The sequence below is a fragment of the Schistocerca piceifrons genome, chromosome 1, assembly GCF_021461385.2.
Source record: "Schistocerca piceifrons isolate TAMUIC-IGC-003096 chromosome 1, iqSchPice1.1, whole genome shotgun sequence".
NCBI classification, from domain to species: Eukaryota; Metazoa; Arthropoda; class Insecta; order Orthoptera; family Acrididae; genus Schistocerca; species Schistocerca piceifrons.
This window is the reverse complement of record NC_060138.1, coordinates 1024480146-1024496370: the sequence shown is the minus strand read 5'-3', so window position 1 is coordinate 1024496370 and position 16225 is coordinate 1024480146. Positions and strand designations below refer to the sequence as shown.

Here is a 16225-nt window from a genome sequence, read left to right as displayed (position 1 = left end):
TGATGTCTGGAAATATGTTGCCTGGTGAAACAAGTTTTATTTCAAATTACATTGAGCGGATGGACCTGTACAGGTATGGAGACAATCTCATGAATCCGTGGACGTTGCATGTCAGCAGGGGACTGTTCAAGCTGGTGGAGGCTCTGTAATGGTGTGGGGTGTTTGCAGTTGGAGTGATGTGGGACCCCTGATATGTCTAGATACAACTCGGACGTGTGACACATACGTAATCATCCTGTGTGATCACTTGCATCCATTCATGTCCATTGTGCATTCCGACATACGTGGGAAATTCCAGCACGACAATGCGACTCCCCACATGTCCAGAATTGCTACAGAGTGGCTCTATGAACACTCTTCTGAGTTTAAAAACTTTGCCTTGTACATACCGGGGTGCCTTGCGATGTGCTGTTCAGAAGATATCTCCATGACCTTTTACTCTTATGGGCTTAAGGACAGCCCTGCAGGATTCATGGTGTCAATTCCCTCCAACCACATTACAGCCCCACTGTGAATGCTATTCTTGAGCCCAGTGTGAGTCAGTTGCTATCAAATGATCATATACTTCACTTTGAGTTGAATGTTGGTGATAATTCTAGGCTCCCGTTACAGGGGAAGTACGGATCAGGGAGAACTCAAAGCACATCACCAATCTTCCTGTCCTATAAAACTGAAGTGATGTCTTCCACCGCAACTGACATTGAGCAAGTGAGAATACTTTACCTGTCAGGAAGCTGCCATGTTTTGTGTCAGGTGGAAACAAGAGTAAAAGTATGGTGATGTGTTAATCAGAAGCAATTTAATCAGATGGAAAATAATGTTACCCCATAGGGTAGTGACAGTGGAGGATAAGAAGGATCACCTCATGGACTTAAGTGAACTTACCAGTGCTCTGCCAGTTACTGAGAGAAAGGGGTGCAATGAGCTGCAGATTGTGGTACATGCTGGAACAAATAATGCCTGTTGTTGCTACAGTTTCATACTTGGATCATTCAAGCAATTGACAGAGGATGTTGAGATGACCATAATTTCAACAAGCTCACAGTCTGTAGCATTGTCCCTAAAACTGATTTTAGCCCCATGGTTGTGAGTTAGGAGAAAGGCTTCAACCACTCATTTTAGAGGTTCTGTGACAAGCTAGGCAGTGACTGCTTGGAATAAGGACATTTGTGATTGGGTTGAAAATGAAATTCCGTCTTAAATGGCTCAGGGGTGTTTTGCAGGTCAGAGGTTCCTATCCAGATATCTACTGTGTGTCTGGGGAGCTCACAAATGTTTTTAAGATGCGTGACTCCAAGCAGGTCACATAATGGTGGCTGCACAAGAAGTAGGAGTGTAAGACCGAAAGAAATGACCTGACAGAGATGAGACTATTAAAACCCTAGTGATCGACTACCAAATCATTCACGTCAGTGTGCCAGGATTTGGAGAACACATAACAAATCAGCAGAACTCACATACTATTAGGTAAAGAAAAACCTGCAATCAACACCAGTGAGAGTTTTTTAGATCCCAGTTAAATCTAAGTGGAAAGGAAAAGCTAGTCAGGTAGTGGAGGTTGTCTGTCTCACAGTTGACAAGGAACTGATTGAGACAGAAATTAAAGGTGCAGCTGAGATTTCACAAGACTTGGTATCAAGGCTAGGCATTAACTTACAATTGGATCCATCTGTTGACCACCAAGCATATCCTGAAATTTAATCAAAAATTTCGGGGAAAACCGCAGAGACTTTTATCTCCCAACAGTTTCGTGGATAGACCTTGTAGGACAGAAGGAACTGTCCATCGTAAATAGTCTTTGTAAATAAACAGAGATCATTGCACAAGAGATGTAAAGCTAAGCATAAGGCTGTAGATAGAGATTTGCTGAATGAAACTTGTTTGGCTGTCCAAAGGGCAATACACGAAGCCTTTGCTGATTATCATAGCAGCAGAATCTTATCGCTAAGACATCTCTCATATCCCAAAGATGTTTTGCTCATATATTAATACTGTCAGTGGCAGCACAGATAATGTCAAGACCCATGTGGAAGATCCATGGATACTGCCTGAGTCTATATCCACAGCACTGCAAAGATGAGTGATGTGGACATTAGTGTCAGTGGTGTTGAGCAACACTGAAATCGCAACACTTTAGAAAAGCCATGCACCTGATGGAAGCCCTTTCAAATTCTATACAGAATTTGCAGCTGAGTGAGGCCCTTTCTTTAACCATTATATAGCATACATGCATCAAACAAATACTGTGCCCAGTGGTTCAAAGAAAGCGCAGGTCATACTCGTCTACAAGAAGGGTAGCAAAATGACCCACAAAACTACTGTCCAATCCCATTGACATCTGTCTGTTGTAGAATCCTAGAACATATTCTGAGCTCAAACATAATGTGGTATCCAGAACAGAATTATGTCATCCATGTCAACCAACATGGATTCCAAAAACATCAATCTTTTGAAATCCAACTTGTGCTTTTCTAACATCACGTCCTGAAAGCTATGGATCAGGGAAGACAGGTGGGTGTTGTATTTCTTGAATTCCAAAAAGCATTAGAGTCAGTACCACACCAAAACTTGTTAACCATCATACGTAACAATGGAAAATCCAGGATGGAATGTAACAATATTATGAAAACGATAGTATCTACTCACCATATAGCAGAGACACTGTGTCGCAGATAGGCACAACAAAAAGAATGTCACAAAATAAGCTTTCAGCCAACAAGGCCTTTGTCAAAAATAGACCACACACACACACACACACACACACACACACACACACACACACTCGCATGAGCACAGTCTCTGGCATCTGAAGCCAGACTATGAGCCGCAGCTGCAGCACATGGTGGGAGAGGCAACTAGGTGAGGGTAATGAGGAGGCCGGGGTGGAGAGCGGAAAGGATACTGGGACAAGGGTGAGGGACAGTAAAGTGCTGGTGGGGAGCATGCAGGGAATAGAGGGCTGTGTAGTACTCGAATGGGAACAGGGCAGGGGCTAGATGGGTGAGGACTATGACTAATGAAGGTTGAGGCCAGGAGGGTTGTGGGAACATAGGATATATATTGCAGGGAGAGTTTCCACCTGTGCAATTCAGAATAGGTGGGGTGGATCCATATAGCACAGGCTGTGAAGCAGTCATTGAGATGATGAAAATTGTATTGGGTGGTGTACTCAGCAACAGGGTGGTCCAGTTGTTCCTTGGCCACAGTTTATTGGTAACCATTCATACGGGCAGACAGCTTGTTTCCTGTCATGCCCATGTGGAACACAGCACCGTGGTTGCAGCTTAGCTTGTAGATTACATGGCTGGTTTCACAGGTAGGGATATGAGCCATGAGGCAAGGGGTTGGGAGCAAGGATTGTGTGGGGATGGATGAGGATATTGTGTATGTTCTCCTCACAGTCGTATTCTGCCATCCACTGAACCTACACAATATCTTCATCCATCGCTACACAATCCCTGCTCCCAATCCCTCGATTCATGGCTCATATTCCTTAATAGACCTAGATGCAACACCTACTGCATATGCTTCCCACCACCATCTACTCCAGTCCAGTCACAAAAATCACCTGTCCCATCAAAGGCAGGGCTGCCTGTGAAACCAGTTAAGTGATCTACAAGCTAAGCTGCAACCACTGTGCTGCATTCTGCATGGGTATGGTAACCAACAAGCTGTCTGTCCACATGACTGGCCACCAACAAACCGTGGCCAAGAAATAGCTGTACCCACCCTATTGCTTAGCATGCCGCCCAACATGATGTTCTTCATTTCAGTGATTGCTTCACAACCTGTGCCATATGGATCCTTCAGACCAGCACTAGCTTTTCTGAGTGGTGCAGGTGGGAACTCTCCCTGCAGTATGTCCTATGTTCCCACAAACATTCTGATCTCAACCTTCATCAGTCATTGTCCTCACTCATCTAGCCCCTTCCCTGTTCCCATTTGAGCCCTACACAGCCCTCCATTCCACCAACACACCCAGTTTTTTTACTTCTCTCCTTTTCCGCTACCCCCCCCCCCCCCCCCCCGCCCCGCCCCTCCCTCCCACACCCTCCAGCTAACCTTCTGACTGGACCTAGCTACCCTACCCTCTGTCCACCGCATCCCTGCATGCTCCCCAGCAGCACTTCAGCGTACCTCACACCTACCCTGGTACTCCTTCCCCTTCACACCTCAGCCTCCTTCGTACCCACACCCAGTTGCCTCTCCCCATGATGCGCTGCTGCTGCTCGTAGTATGGCTTCAGCTGCCAGAGACTGTGCTGAAGTGTGTGTGAGTTGCGAGTGTGTGTGTGTGTGTGTGTGTGTGTGTGTGTCTGTTTGTGTGTTTGTGTTTGTGTTTGACAAAGGCCTTGTTGGCTAAAAGCTTATTTTGTGACAGTCTTCTTATTGTGCTTATCTGCGACTCAGCACCTCCGCTATATGGCGAGTAACAACTATCCCTTTCAGAATAACATCATGTGTGGTGTCAAACAAAAGTTGCAACTAGATGGAGGGTATCTTGCAAGGGAGGTTGCAAGATTTTGTATTGGATGGGGAGTCATCGACAGATGTAGAAGTAACTATCCCAAGGAACCCTTGTTATTTGTGTTACACTGAGGTACCTTACCCTTTTAAATGCTGGATTACGACGTAAGAAGCTGTCATCTTTTGTAATATACTCCTCTGCATACGATCTTGACTGGCTGTATTAGAGTGGGACAAAGCCTCACTCAAAGTTTTTATCCTTGCTTGGGGATAAATTTAATTGGTAATTTTACTCCAGGTTGAGTCAATTAAACTTTCTAGGAGCACTTTTCTGACCTAGAGGAGAGGTTCAAATTGTGGCTTATATTGCATTGCTGTATAATGTAACGTGAAACAAGCACCATTGAGTTAGCAGAATTCTGGCTGCCAGTGATATTGTTTAACTGTGCTGCAGCATAACGATTAACCATCAGTGTTCAAACACCATTTATCTTTAAATATTTAGTCACTGTAACATGATGAAACAGCAGTTTAACACCTTACAATGAGATGCCTGTTTTACGTTTTCATGCTATGCAAACTTGAGGAAAATACAGAATCGAGGAAAAATTAAAACACCCAAAATATGATCAAAAACATATGTAATGGGCATATATGATCAACAATCGTAATCCTCTTTGATACATTGCATAAAATTGTATAAGTGAAAGAAATTAAATGTACAGTACAGTGTTTATACAATATGTATTTGTTGTTGTTATGTCATATGAAAAGGACGATTGCTGCAGTTGTAAATACTAAGAATGAGTTTTTTATTGTATGTTTCATGTGGATTAAAAACCTGAAAGCTTTTTGTTTCAGTATTCATGACAAATGAAATGCTGTAAGTGATTTTCACACCAGATGATGGCCTATGGCTGAAACTATTAGTTCTAATAAAATTCAGTTAATTCAGTCCAGTGTCATAAGTTTTTTTGAAAATTTATACAATAGTCTGCAGTAATGAATCCATCAGTTCTTAAAATATCTCAGCTGTGTAAGTTGTTGTTTTGGTCTTCAGTCCTGAGACTGGTTTGATGCAGCTTACCATGCTACTCTATCCTGTGCAAGCTTCTTCATCTCCCAGTACTTACTGCAACCTACATCCTTCTGAATCTGCTTAGTGTATTCATCTCTTGGTCTCCCTCTACGATTTTTACCCTCCACGCTGCCCTCCAATGCTAAATTTGTGATCCCTTGATGCCTCGGAACATGCCCTACCAACCGGTCCCTTCTTCTTGTCAAGTTGTGCCACAAACTCCTCTTCTCCCCTATTCTATTCAATACCTCCTCATTAGTTATGTGATCTACCCATCTAATCTTCAGCATTCTTCTGTAGCACCACATTTCGAAAGCTTCTATTCTCTTCTTGTCCAAACTATTTATCGTCCATGTTTCACTTCCATACATGGCTACACTCCATACAAATACTTTCAGAAACGACTTTCTGACACTTAAATCTATACTTGATGTTAACAAATTCCTCTTCTTCAGAAACACTTTACTTGCCATTGCCAGTCTACATTTTATATCCTCTCTATTCCAACCATCATCACTTGTTTTGCTCCCCAAGTAGCAAAACTCCTTTACTACTTTAAATGTCTCATTTCCTAATCTAATCCCCTCAGGATCACCTGACTTAATTCGACTACATTCCATTATCCTCGTTTTGCTTTTGTTGATGCTCATCTTATATCCTCCTTTCAAGACACTGTCCATTCTGCTCAACTGCTCTTCCAAGTCCTTTGTTGTCTCTGACAGAACTACAATGTCATCGGCGAACCTCGAAGTTTTTATTTCTTCTCCATGGATTTTAATACCTACTCTGAATTTTTGTTTTGTTTCCTTTACTGCTTGCTCAATATACAGATTGAATAACATCGGGGAGAGGCTACAGCCCTGTCTCACTCCCTTCCCCACCACTGCTTCCCTTTCATGCCCCTCGACTCTTATAACGGCCATCTGGTTTCTGTACAAATTGTAAATAGCCTTTCACTCCCTGTATTTTATCCCTACCACCTTTAAAATTCGAAAGAGAGTATTCCAGTCAACATTGTCAAAAGCTTTCTCTAAGTCTACAAATGCTAGAAACGTAGGTTTGCCTTTCCTTAATCTTTCTTCTAAGATAAGGCGTAAGATCAGTATTGCTTCACGTGTTCCAACATTTCTATGGAATCCAAACTGATCTTCCCCGAGGTCAGCTTCTACCAGTTTTTCCATTCGTCTGTAAAGAATTCGCATTAGTATTTTGCAGCTGTGACTTATTAAACTATAGTTCGGTAATTTTCACGTCTGTCAACACCTGCCTTCTTTGGAATTGGAATTATTATATTCTTCTTGAATTCTGAGGGTATTTCGCTGGTCTCATATATCTTGCTCACCTGATGGTAGAGTTTTGTCATGACTGGCTCTCCCAAGGCCATCAGTAGTTCTAATGGAATGTTGTCTACTCCCGAGGCCTTGTTTTGACTCAGGTCTTTCAGTGCTCTATCAAACTCTTCGCGCAGTATTGTATCTCCCATTTCATCTTCATCTACATCCTCTTCCATTTCCATAATATTGTCCTCAAGTACATCGCAATTGTATAGACCCTTTATATACACCTTCCACATTTCTGCTTTCCCTCCTTTGCTTAGAACTGGGTTTCCATCTGAGCTCTTGATATTCATACAAGTGGTTCTCTTTTCTCCGAAGGTCTCTAATTTTCCTGTAGGCAGTATCTATCTTACCCCTAGTGAGATAAGCCTCTAGATCCTTACATTTGTCCTATAGCCATACCTGCTTAGCCATTTTGCACTTCCTGTCGATCTCATTTTTGAGACGTTTGTATTCCTTTTTTCCTGCTTCATTTACTGCATTTTTATATTTTCTCCTTTCATCAATTAAATTCAATATTTCTTCTGCTACCCAAGGATTTCTACTAGCTCTCGTCTTTTTACCTATTTGATCATCTACTGTATTTCTTTCCCCCATTCCTGTCAATTGTTCCATTATACTCTCCCTCAAACTCTCTACAACCTCTGGTTTAGTCAGTTTATGAAGGTCCCATCTCCTTGATTTCCCACCTTTTTGCAGTTTCTTCAGTTTTAATCTACAGTTCATAACCAATAGATTGTGGTCAGAGTCCACATCTGCCCCTGGAAATGTCTTACATTTTAAAACCTGGTTCCTAAATCTCTGTCTTACCATTATATAATCAATCTGATACCTTTTAGTATCTCCAGGGTTCTTCTATGTGTACAACATTCTTTCATGATTCCTGAACCAAGTGTTAGCTATGATTAATTTATGCTCTGTGCAAAATTCTACCAGATGGCTTCCTCTTTCATACCTTGACCCCCATTCCATATTCACGTACTACTTTTCCTTCTCTTCCTTTTCCTACTATCGAATTCCAGTCTCTCATGACTATTAAATTTTTGTCTCCCTTCAGTATCTGAATAATTTCTTTTATCTCATCATACATTTCTTCACTCTCTTCATCATATGCGGAGCTAGTTAGCTTATAAACTTGTACTACTGTGGTAGGCATGGGCTTCGTGTCTATGTTGGCTATAATAATGCGTTCGCTATGCTGTTCATAGTAGCTTACCAGCACTCCTATTTTTTTTATTCATTATTAAGCCTACCCCTGCAATACCCCTATTTGATTTTGTATTCATAACCCTATATTCACCTGACTAGAAGTCTTTTTCCTCTTGCCACTGAACTTCACTAATTCCCACTATATCTAACTTCAACATATTCATTTCCCTCTCTAAATTTTCTAACCTACCTGCCTGATTAAGGGATCTGACATTCCACGCTCTGATCCATAGAATGCCAGTTTTGTTTCTCCTGATAACGACATTCTCCTGAGTAGTCCCCGTCCGGAGATCTGAATGGGGGGGACTATTTTACCTCTGGAATATTTTACCCAAGAGGGTGCCATCATCATTTAACCATACAGTAGAGATGCATGTCCTCGGGTAATTTACGGTTGTAGTTTCCCCTTGCTTTCGGCCGTCCGCGTTAACATTGTGGTTGCACCTACGGTACGGCTATCAGTATCGCTGAGGCTTTCCAGAAACTCCTCAAATACATGTAACACACAAAAAAAGAAATACATGTTAGTATGCAGTTTTAACATAAAGTGATTACAAAAATCATTCACATGAACAGGGCTTACTTGAGTTTGTTTAAGCATGGAAGTATGGACAGTGTGCATTCAAACTGGTGCACTGCAACATACAGAGTTATTCAGAAAGATGGAACCAATTAATTAATTGATTTGTATTTTATGAAGTATAAGTTGTACATGAACAGTCTACTTACCAGTGAAAGGTGTGAGGTTTTTTAATGCAGGTTATAAATGTTCAATGTGTGTCCCCCCTTTGTTACGTGGCAAATATGTAAGTGGTAACCAAACTCTTCCCACAAATGAAGAAGCATGTGTTATGTTATGGAGTTCAGTGCAGCAGTGACACAGTTCTACGGTCAGCCACAGTTGTTGTAGAGGTGGCACGTAAACAGTCTGCTTAACATAGCCCCACATGAAAAAGTCACAGGGTCTAACGATTTGGTGACTAAGAGTGTGTGAAGTGTGTGTGCAAACTTCCCACTTCTCTTATATGAGTCGACTTACTTGCTGTTCTCAGCCGATCTTCTTCTCTGGGTAGCCGGCTTCTGGAATCTCTATAAACTACTTCTCTGAAGAATGATACTAGTCACAGGAACCTTAAAGACTCTCTCTCTACTTGTGAAATAATTAGGTACTCGAAGAATACTTTTCAGTAACTATAGGTATATTTGAGCTTCATAAAGAACAAATTTCACACTTCGCACATAAACATTAGACCTCTTGTAAGTTGCTTGTATCGTCTCACATTAGAAACAGATTTAAGTACATTTAGCAAAAAGTTGGCTTAACAACTCTTACAACAAATCGTAAAATACGTCTTACCTCTAGCAAGCCCAAGATAAGAGGTTTTTTTTTCCCCAGACTTCAGAATTTCAATTGTTCTTGTTATTTATAACAATGGTCACTGATATGATTAGCACAGAATAATCTAGAAGCTCCACGGTTCTTCAGTATACTTTCACTAGAACTTGCATGGATCGCCCAACAAGTACTTGTCGGTGCTGTTTGTCCGCCACGTCTACCTTCTGTTAGCGACTGATTTCACACCTGCACACATAAACATGTGACACGCAGTAGGTAGGATTCTAGCATCCCACTCTCACATCTAAAATATCATGTGTTCGAGACGGAAGAAGGCCGAGTGGTTCTAGGATTTACACAGATATTCTCGAAGCACTACAAGGGCTTCTTCAGAAGTGCAAAGCCAAGTCTTGATTTTTCATGTGACTTATCTGTCACCAAGAAAGAAACCCCCAGACATGATGGTGCCAGTGGGGTGGAGCTCCATCCTTTTGGAAAATGTTTAGGAAATGGAGAGCTACAGAGAGATCACTCAGAAACTCAGTTCATGGGAGACTAACCAGTTCCATTCCTCCGTCACTCTTTCTTGCCCCGCTGGCTCCAAAAGATTGTCCATTTCAGTAACTTTTATGTGCGTTTCCTCCTGCAGCTGCTTGGTGAGCAGATTTTTATCTATCCTGTTCTATTGTACAAAAAGAATTAAGCACATTGCTCTAAGAATCTGTAAAATCATGCAGAGAATGTGTAAAGTCTGCCATTGTTTATTTTGTAATGTGCACATTTCTTGATGTTTTTGTAGGTACATGGCAACCAGTTCTGTGGATCGGAGCTTAAAACTGTGGGATATACGCATGCTTGAAGGACCATTACAGCACTATAACCTCCGTTCTCCAGCAACACAGCTTTCATTTAGCCAGCGTGGACTGCTTGCTGTCGGCATGGGCAGTGTAGTTGAGGTTAGTAATTATTTTTTTCACTACAGGTTAAGGCATTTAAGACAGGCCACCTGAATACCTCCACCCCTTTTAGTGATAGAAGAAAATCTTTCAAATCAAAGCTGCTTAGGTTGTGGGGGCATAGTGTGGTGGTCATATTTTTTAATACATAGAAGGGTAGAGGAGATATGATAGTCAACTTCTTTACTTTTAATGTACTGGTATGTTATATTATTTACCTTCTAATAATATGTTTGAAGACATGTTCGATCCATTAGGTTCTGTGAGAATTGGTTAAGCATGGGGTGTCCATTAATCATGGAGTATGATGATTGTACAGATTACATCGAATGTAAACAACCTTCCACTCATTGTAGAGCTCGTTTGTTTATCTGTTGCACAAGGGCCATTAGGCTGTGGTTTGCTGTCATAGCAAGTGGAAGAAGTCTTCATAAAATTATCATATCTTTGCAGTGTTCTTTGCCAAAGCTGAGAAAGTTGGTACAGATTTTATTTAAGGCAGATATTACCAAAATATGAATGCAGCAGTGCAATTTTCTGCTGAGAGATATCCTTGTCATGTGACACCTCTGTGATCTACCTTTGCAAACATAATAGAAACAATCCAGGTAACAGAAAATGTCAGTAATTAAAAAAACCTAAATGTCTGAAATCAGCAATCATCAAGTGACTTGCAGTTGATGTCTTAGCAGCTGTAGCACACAGTCTACATGTTAGTACGGTACAGCTTGAATGCAAGGGTGGAATCAGTCAACAAAGTATTCTGCAAATACTACATTCCAGCAGATTTCATCCATGCTACGTATCACTTTGTCACGAGCACCAAGGTGATGACTTTCGATAAAGGATCAAATTTTCCAAATGGGGACTACAGAAGCTGTAAACAGATTACATGTTCTTGACCAAGATGTTATTTATGGATAGAGCCTCGTTTACAAACCATTGGCACATTTATCTTCACAATATGCTCTACCAGTCATTTGAATACCCACAGTTACTGATAGAAGTGAACAAACAAAGACATTGGTCAGTCAATGTGTGGTGCAATCTTCTAAATATTCAAATTATTGGTCCCTGTTTTATTGATGGGACTTCTTAACAGAGGTACTGTCACTGTTACTGAAAGACACCCACTTGGCATACCACAAGTCATGTGGTACCAACACAATGGATGTCCTGCACATTATGCACAGAGGATTCAGAGGTTTTGAACAACAGGTCTGAAGATCATTGGATTGATCGGTCTGGCAACACAAAATGACCTGCATGTTTGTGAGACCTAACACCTCTGGATTTTTACATGTGGGGTATATTGAATCAACAAGTTTCCAATGAAATACTAACCTGTAGTGAAGACATGAAAGAATGTATTACATGAGCTTGTTTTGCTGTCAGCTCGGCTGATTGTCAATATGCAGTATTGCTCACGTACAATGTTTCGCAACATGTATAACTGTTAATAGTCACCATTTTGAACACACATTTAACCATGTTATCTTGTGTCATTAAATTGCTTGCTGTACATTTCATCCTAACTCATTGTGTGTGTTCGCGAATGCCCTTGTAAAAGGTCACCACCATAATCTGATATAAGATAACTACTGTACAACCTAATGCACTGTACTTGTCTTCAAACATATTAAAAGGTCTCTGTATATTTGCGGATGGATAAGTGTGTGTGTGTGTGTGTGTGTGTGTGTGTGTGTGTGTGTGCGAGTGTATGCCTGTCCCTTTTTCCCCCTAGGGTAAGTCTTTCCACTCCCGGGATTGGAATGACTCCTTAACCTCTCCCTTAAAACCCACATCCTTTTGTCTTTCCCTCTCCTTCCCTCTTTCCTGATGAAGCAACCGTGGGTTGCGAAAGCTTGAAATTTGTGTGTGTGTTTGTGTGTTTTTTATTGTGTCTATCTACCAGCACTTTCTCATTTGGTAAGTCACAGCTTTTTTAATATATTGTTTCCCATGTGGAATGTTTCTCTCTATTATATTCACATTAAAAGGTGAATAATATAACCTGCCATTCCATTTAAAATAATGAGGTTGACTATCATGTCTTCTCTGCCCTTCCACCTAAAACAAAATGTCCCCCTTCAATCTAAGCAACTTTTGTTTGAAAGTTTGTCTTCTTTCACTAAATGTGGCTGAGTCATTCAGGAGGTCTGTTTACTGTATAAAAAGCCTCAGCTGTTAGAGGAAAGCACTAGTAATCTATCACCAATATCACTGTGCCTAATTAAACTCAATGATGATCAAACCAATCTGTGGATTGATTACTACTTTATCTTTTATTAATACAGTGTACAACCAAGATATCTCAGTTGCTCATTGCTGTCCTGTAACTTTAGTTTTAGAGTGGTTTTTGAGTTCACCAATAACTTCATATATTGAACTGCAGTGAAATATGTTTACCAGAATGCAACTATTACTAAAATATAAAGAAGTATTGTACTTAATAGATAGCACCTAGGATAGGCATGAACATCCAAAATGGCTTCCTCTTCTGTCAAGCTTTTAACAGATCCTCTAGAGAGGGATCAGGGAACGATCAGCCTTTTGTTTGGTGGTGATATAATAATGATAACTTTCATCATCTGACCCCAAATCAGGATTTAACTTTTAAACTTCCTTAGATGAGATTAATTTTGTTCTTTTTCTAAAATTCAATTCATGCTACATTCCTCAGTGTTGAACTGTGTTTTCCTGGTGGACAACTCCATGCTACTGTGCACACCACACACACCAACAAATAGTAGTACCTGTGTTTTAACAGTTACCTTAGGAAACAGAAAATATATATTTGTGCTAATATATAAATGGAGAAACGTTGTTTCCAAAAATCTTGAAAAAGTGTTGGTCAGACTTACTTTAACTTTTTACACAATAAACATTCAAACAATGGAAAATCCAAAATGGAATAATTACAATATTATGAAAAGGATAGATTATTACTCACCATATAGTAGAAATGCTGACTTGCAGACAGGCACAATAAAAGACTACTAATACTGTGGAATAATGATAATATTATGAAAATGATAGATTGCTACTCACCACAAGGAGAGATGCTCAGTCACAAGCAGGCATAACTAAAAGATGTCTGCGACTCGACGTCTCTGCTGTATGGTGAGTAGCAGTCTCATCCTTTTCATAATATTGTCTAATAAACATTCACATCGACATAGGCTATATATTTTTTAACAACAGTGTACAGGTTGTCTGTTAAAACTGACTTCCAGAAAGAAAATGCTATGCTGTGCTGTGAAAATGTGCAGTTCCGTTTTCATCCTCGCAGTTTGTTTGAACAGGAAGCCTATATATTGGGAAAGTTATATTTATGACTATCAGTTATGATTAGAATACTACTATGGAATGTGAATTGTCCAAAACTATGCGAAATAGTGCTATTCAAGCTGCTATATCACAGATCCAGCGGTTGGAGAGGTCTGTCTCACACCCCATATACCAATGATCTCAAATGACTTACCCATTCAGTTTAAACGAATCAAGGTTTCATTTGCAGCAAAAGTAAAATTTTGTCAACTAATCTGACTAAGAACTGTAAGAAGTGTGAGTTTTACGTAAATTCAGTAGGCAGTTCGAAATGTCCATTCAGTCACTCATTGACCATACTGGCACTGAAATGAAAGCTGACAGAGAGAAGGCTGCTACACCAAAAACCAGTCATCTGAAATTGTTTCACTGTAGCAGATGATAGTACTGCCCTCCTTTCAATCATCATATGAATGTTGAAATGGCAGATATTGAGAGAACCAGTCGCAGGATACAGAAAGAACTACAGTTGCGTAGCAGTGGAAAGTCATCAGAGCCAAATGAGATACATGTAACATTCGACAAAGATTATGCCAAAGAACTTGCTTCCTTTTAGCAGCAGTTTATTTTAGTTTACTGGAGCAGCAAAGGGTACCTAGTGACTGGAAAAATTGCCATTGGACAGATGCTCATAATTATAGGCCTACACCATTGACGTCAGTCTGTTGTAGAATTATGGCTACTGTTTTATGCTAAAAAATTATGACTTTTTTGGAGACTAAAAATCTGGTGTATAAAAATCGACATGAATTCTGCCACAACAGAGGTCCTGTGAAACTCTTTCAAACTTGCATTCGGCCATCAAGATTTAGGTTTTCCATGGTTTCCCTAAATAGCTTTAGGCTAATGCCTGGATGTTTCCTTTGAAAGGGCACAGCCAATTTTCTTCCCCATCCTTAACACCATCTGAGTTTGTGCTCTGTCTGTAATGACCTTGATATTGATGGGGCATTTAAACCCAATCTTCCTTCATTTCTTCCTGTGAAACTGAGCTCGCTCTGTTTCTCCATGAAATCCATAGTGCTGAAGACAACAGGACTCAAGTTGATGCCATGTCCTTGACTTCAGAAAGGCATTTGACACTGTCCTGCACTGCTATTTAGTGAAAAAATTATGAGTTTACCAAGTATTGAATCAAATGTGCAACAGAATTCAAGACTTCCTAGTAGATAGAACTCAACACATCGCTCTTAACAGAGCAGAATCGACAGAGGTAAAGGTAATTTCTGGAGTAGCCCAAAGAAGGGTCATAGGACTATTACTGTTTACTGTATCTGTAAATGATCTAGTAGAAAGCATCAGAAACTCTTTAAGACAATTTGCAGATGACACTGTTGTTTGTAAGAAAGTAGCAATACCAGAAGGCAGTATGGAGTTGCAGAATGATCTACAGAGGATTGATGAATGATGCAGGCTCTGGCAGTTGACCTTGAATGTCAATAAATGTAACATATTGCACATCCATAGGAAAAGAAATCTACGACTTTACAACTACACCATTGATTACAAATAGCTGGAAACAGTATCTACTCTAAAATATCTAGGAAAAACTATCCAGAGCAACCTTGAGTGCCATGACCACATAAAACAAATAGTAGGAAAAGCAGATGCCAGACAGATTAGTAGGAAGTATCTTAAGGAAATGTAACTCATCCACAAAGGACTGGCTTACAAGGAGCTTGTTTAACTGATTGTTCATCAGTCTGAGACCTTTACCAGATAGGACTGACAGTAAGGAATAAGAAAGAAGAGTCATTGCAGAGTGACACATTTCATCTTTGAGTCGTTCGGTCATTGCAATAGTGTTACAGACTTGCTCAACAAACTCCATTGGCAGACACTACAAGAGAGGCGTTGTGCATCACGGAGAGGTCTCCTGTTGAAATTCCAAGAGAATACTTTCTGTGAAGATGTGAAGAGCATATTACTTCCTCCCACAGCTTGCAAAATGACTGCAGCAAGAAAATTTGAGAAATTAGAACTAATACAGAAATGTACTGACATTCAGTCTTCCCATGCTCCACTCACGAGCAGATGAGGGAAGATGGATCAGTTAATGGTGCCAGAAGTACTCTCCACCGTACACTGTCAGGTTGCTTGCAGAGTATTGATGTAGACAATAAAGGATGCTCAAGGTTAAACATTCAAATAGGTTGGAAATAATTTATGATCTGAGTATTTTTACCATAAATACAAAGTCAAATAAGGGTAATGCAGGAGTGGGTTGGACAATGAAGAAGAAGATAGGAATACAGGTAAGCTAGCCAAGATAGACACGATGCCCACAAGTACTGCTGCAGTATGAGCTTTTATGCCAACTAGCATCACAAATAATGAAGAGATTAAAGAAATGTATAATGAGGTGAAAGAAATTACTCGGATGTTTAAAGGAGATGAAAATTTTATTATTATGGGGGACTGGAATTTGATAATAGGAAAAGGAAGAGAAGAAAAACTAACAGATGAATAAGGACTGGAGGAAAGGAATGAAAAAGGAAGCGGCCCTGTAGAAT

At 40.3% G+C, this 16225-nt stretch overlaps 1 protein-coding gene across 1 annotated transcript in view; it reads left to right on the top strand.

Annotated features, from left to right (window-relative positions):
- The window catches only part of LOC124795972 (WD repeat-containing protein 46), a 64857-nt gene that overhangs the window by 37140 nt on the left and 11492 nt on the right, over positions 1–16225 (top strand). The window contains exon 8 of the mRNA XM_047260057.1: positions 10226–10382. Coding sequence (XP_047116013.1) covers positions 10226–10382 — 157 coding nt within the window. The remainder of the gene's footprint in view (positions 1–10225; positions 10383–16225) is intronic.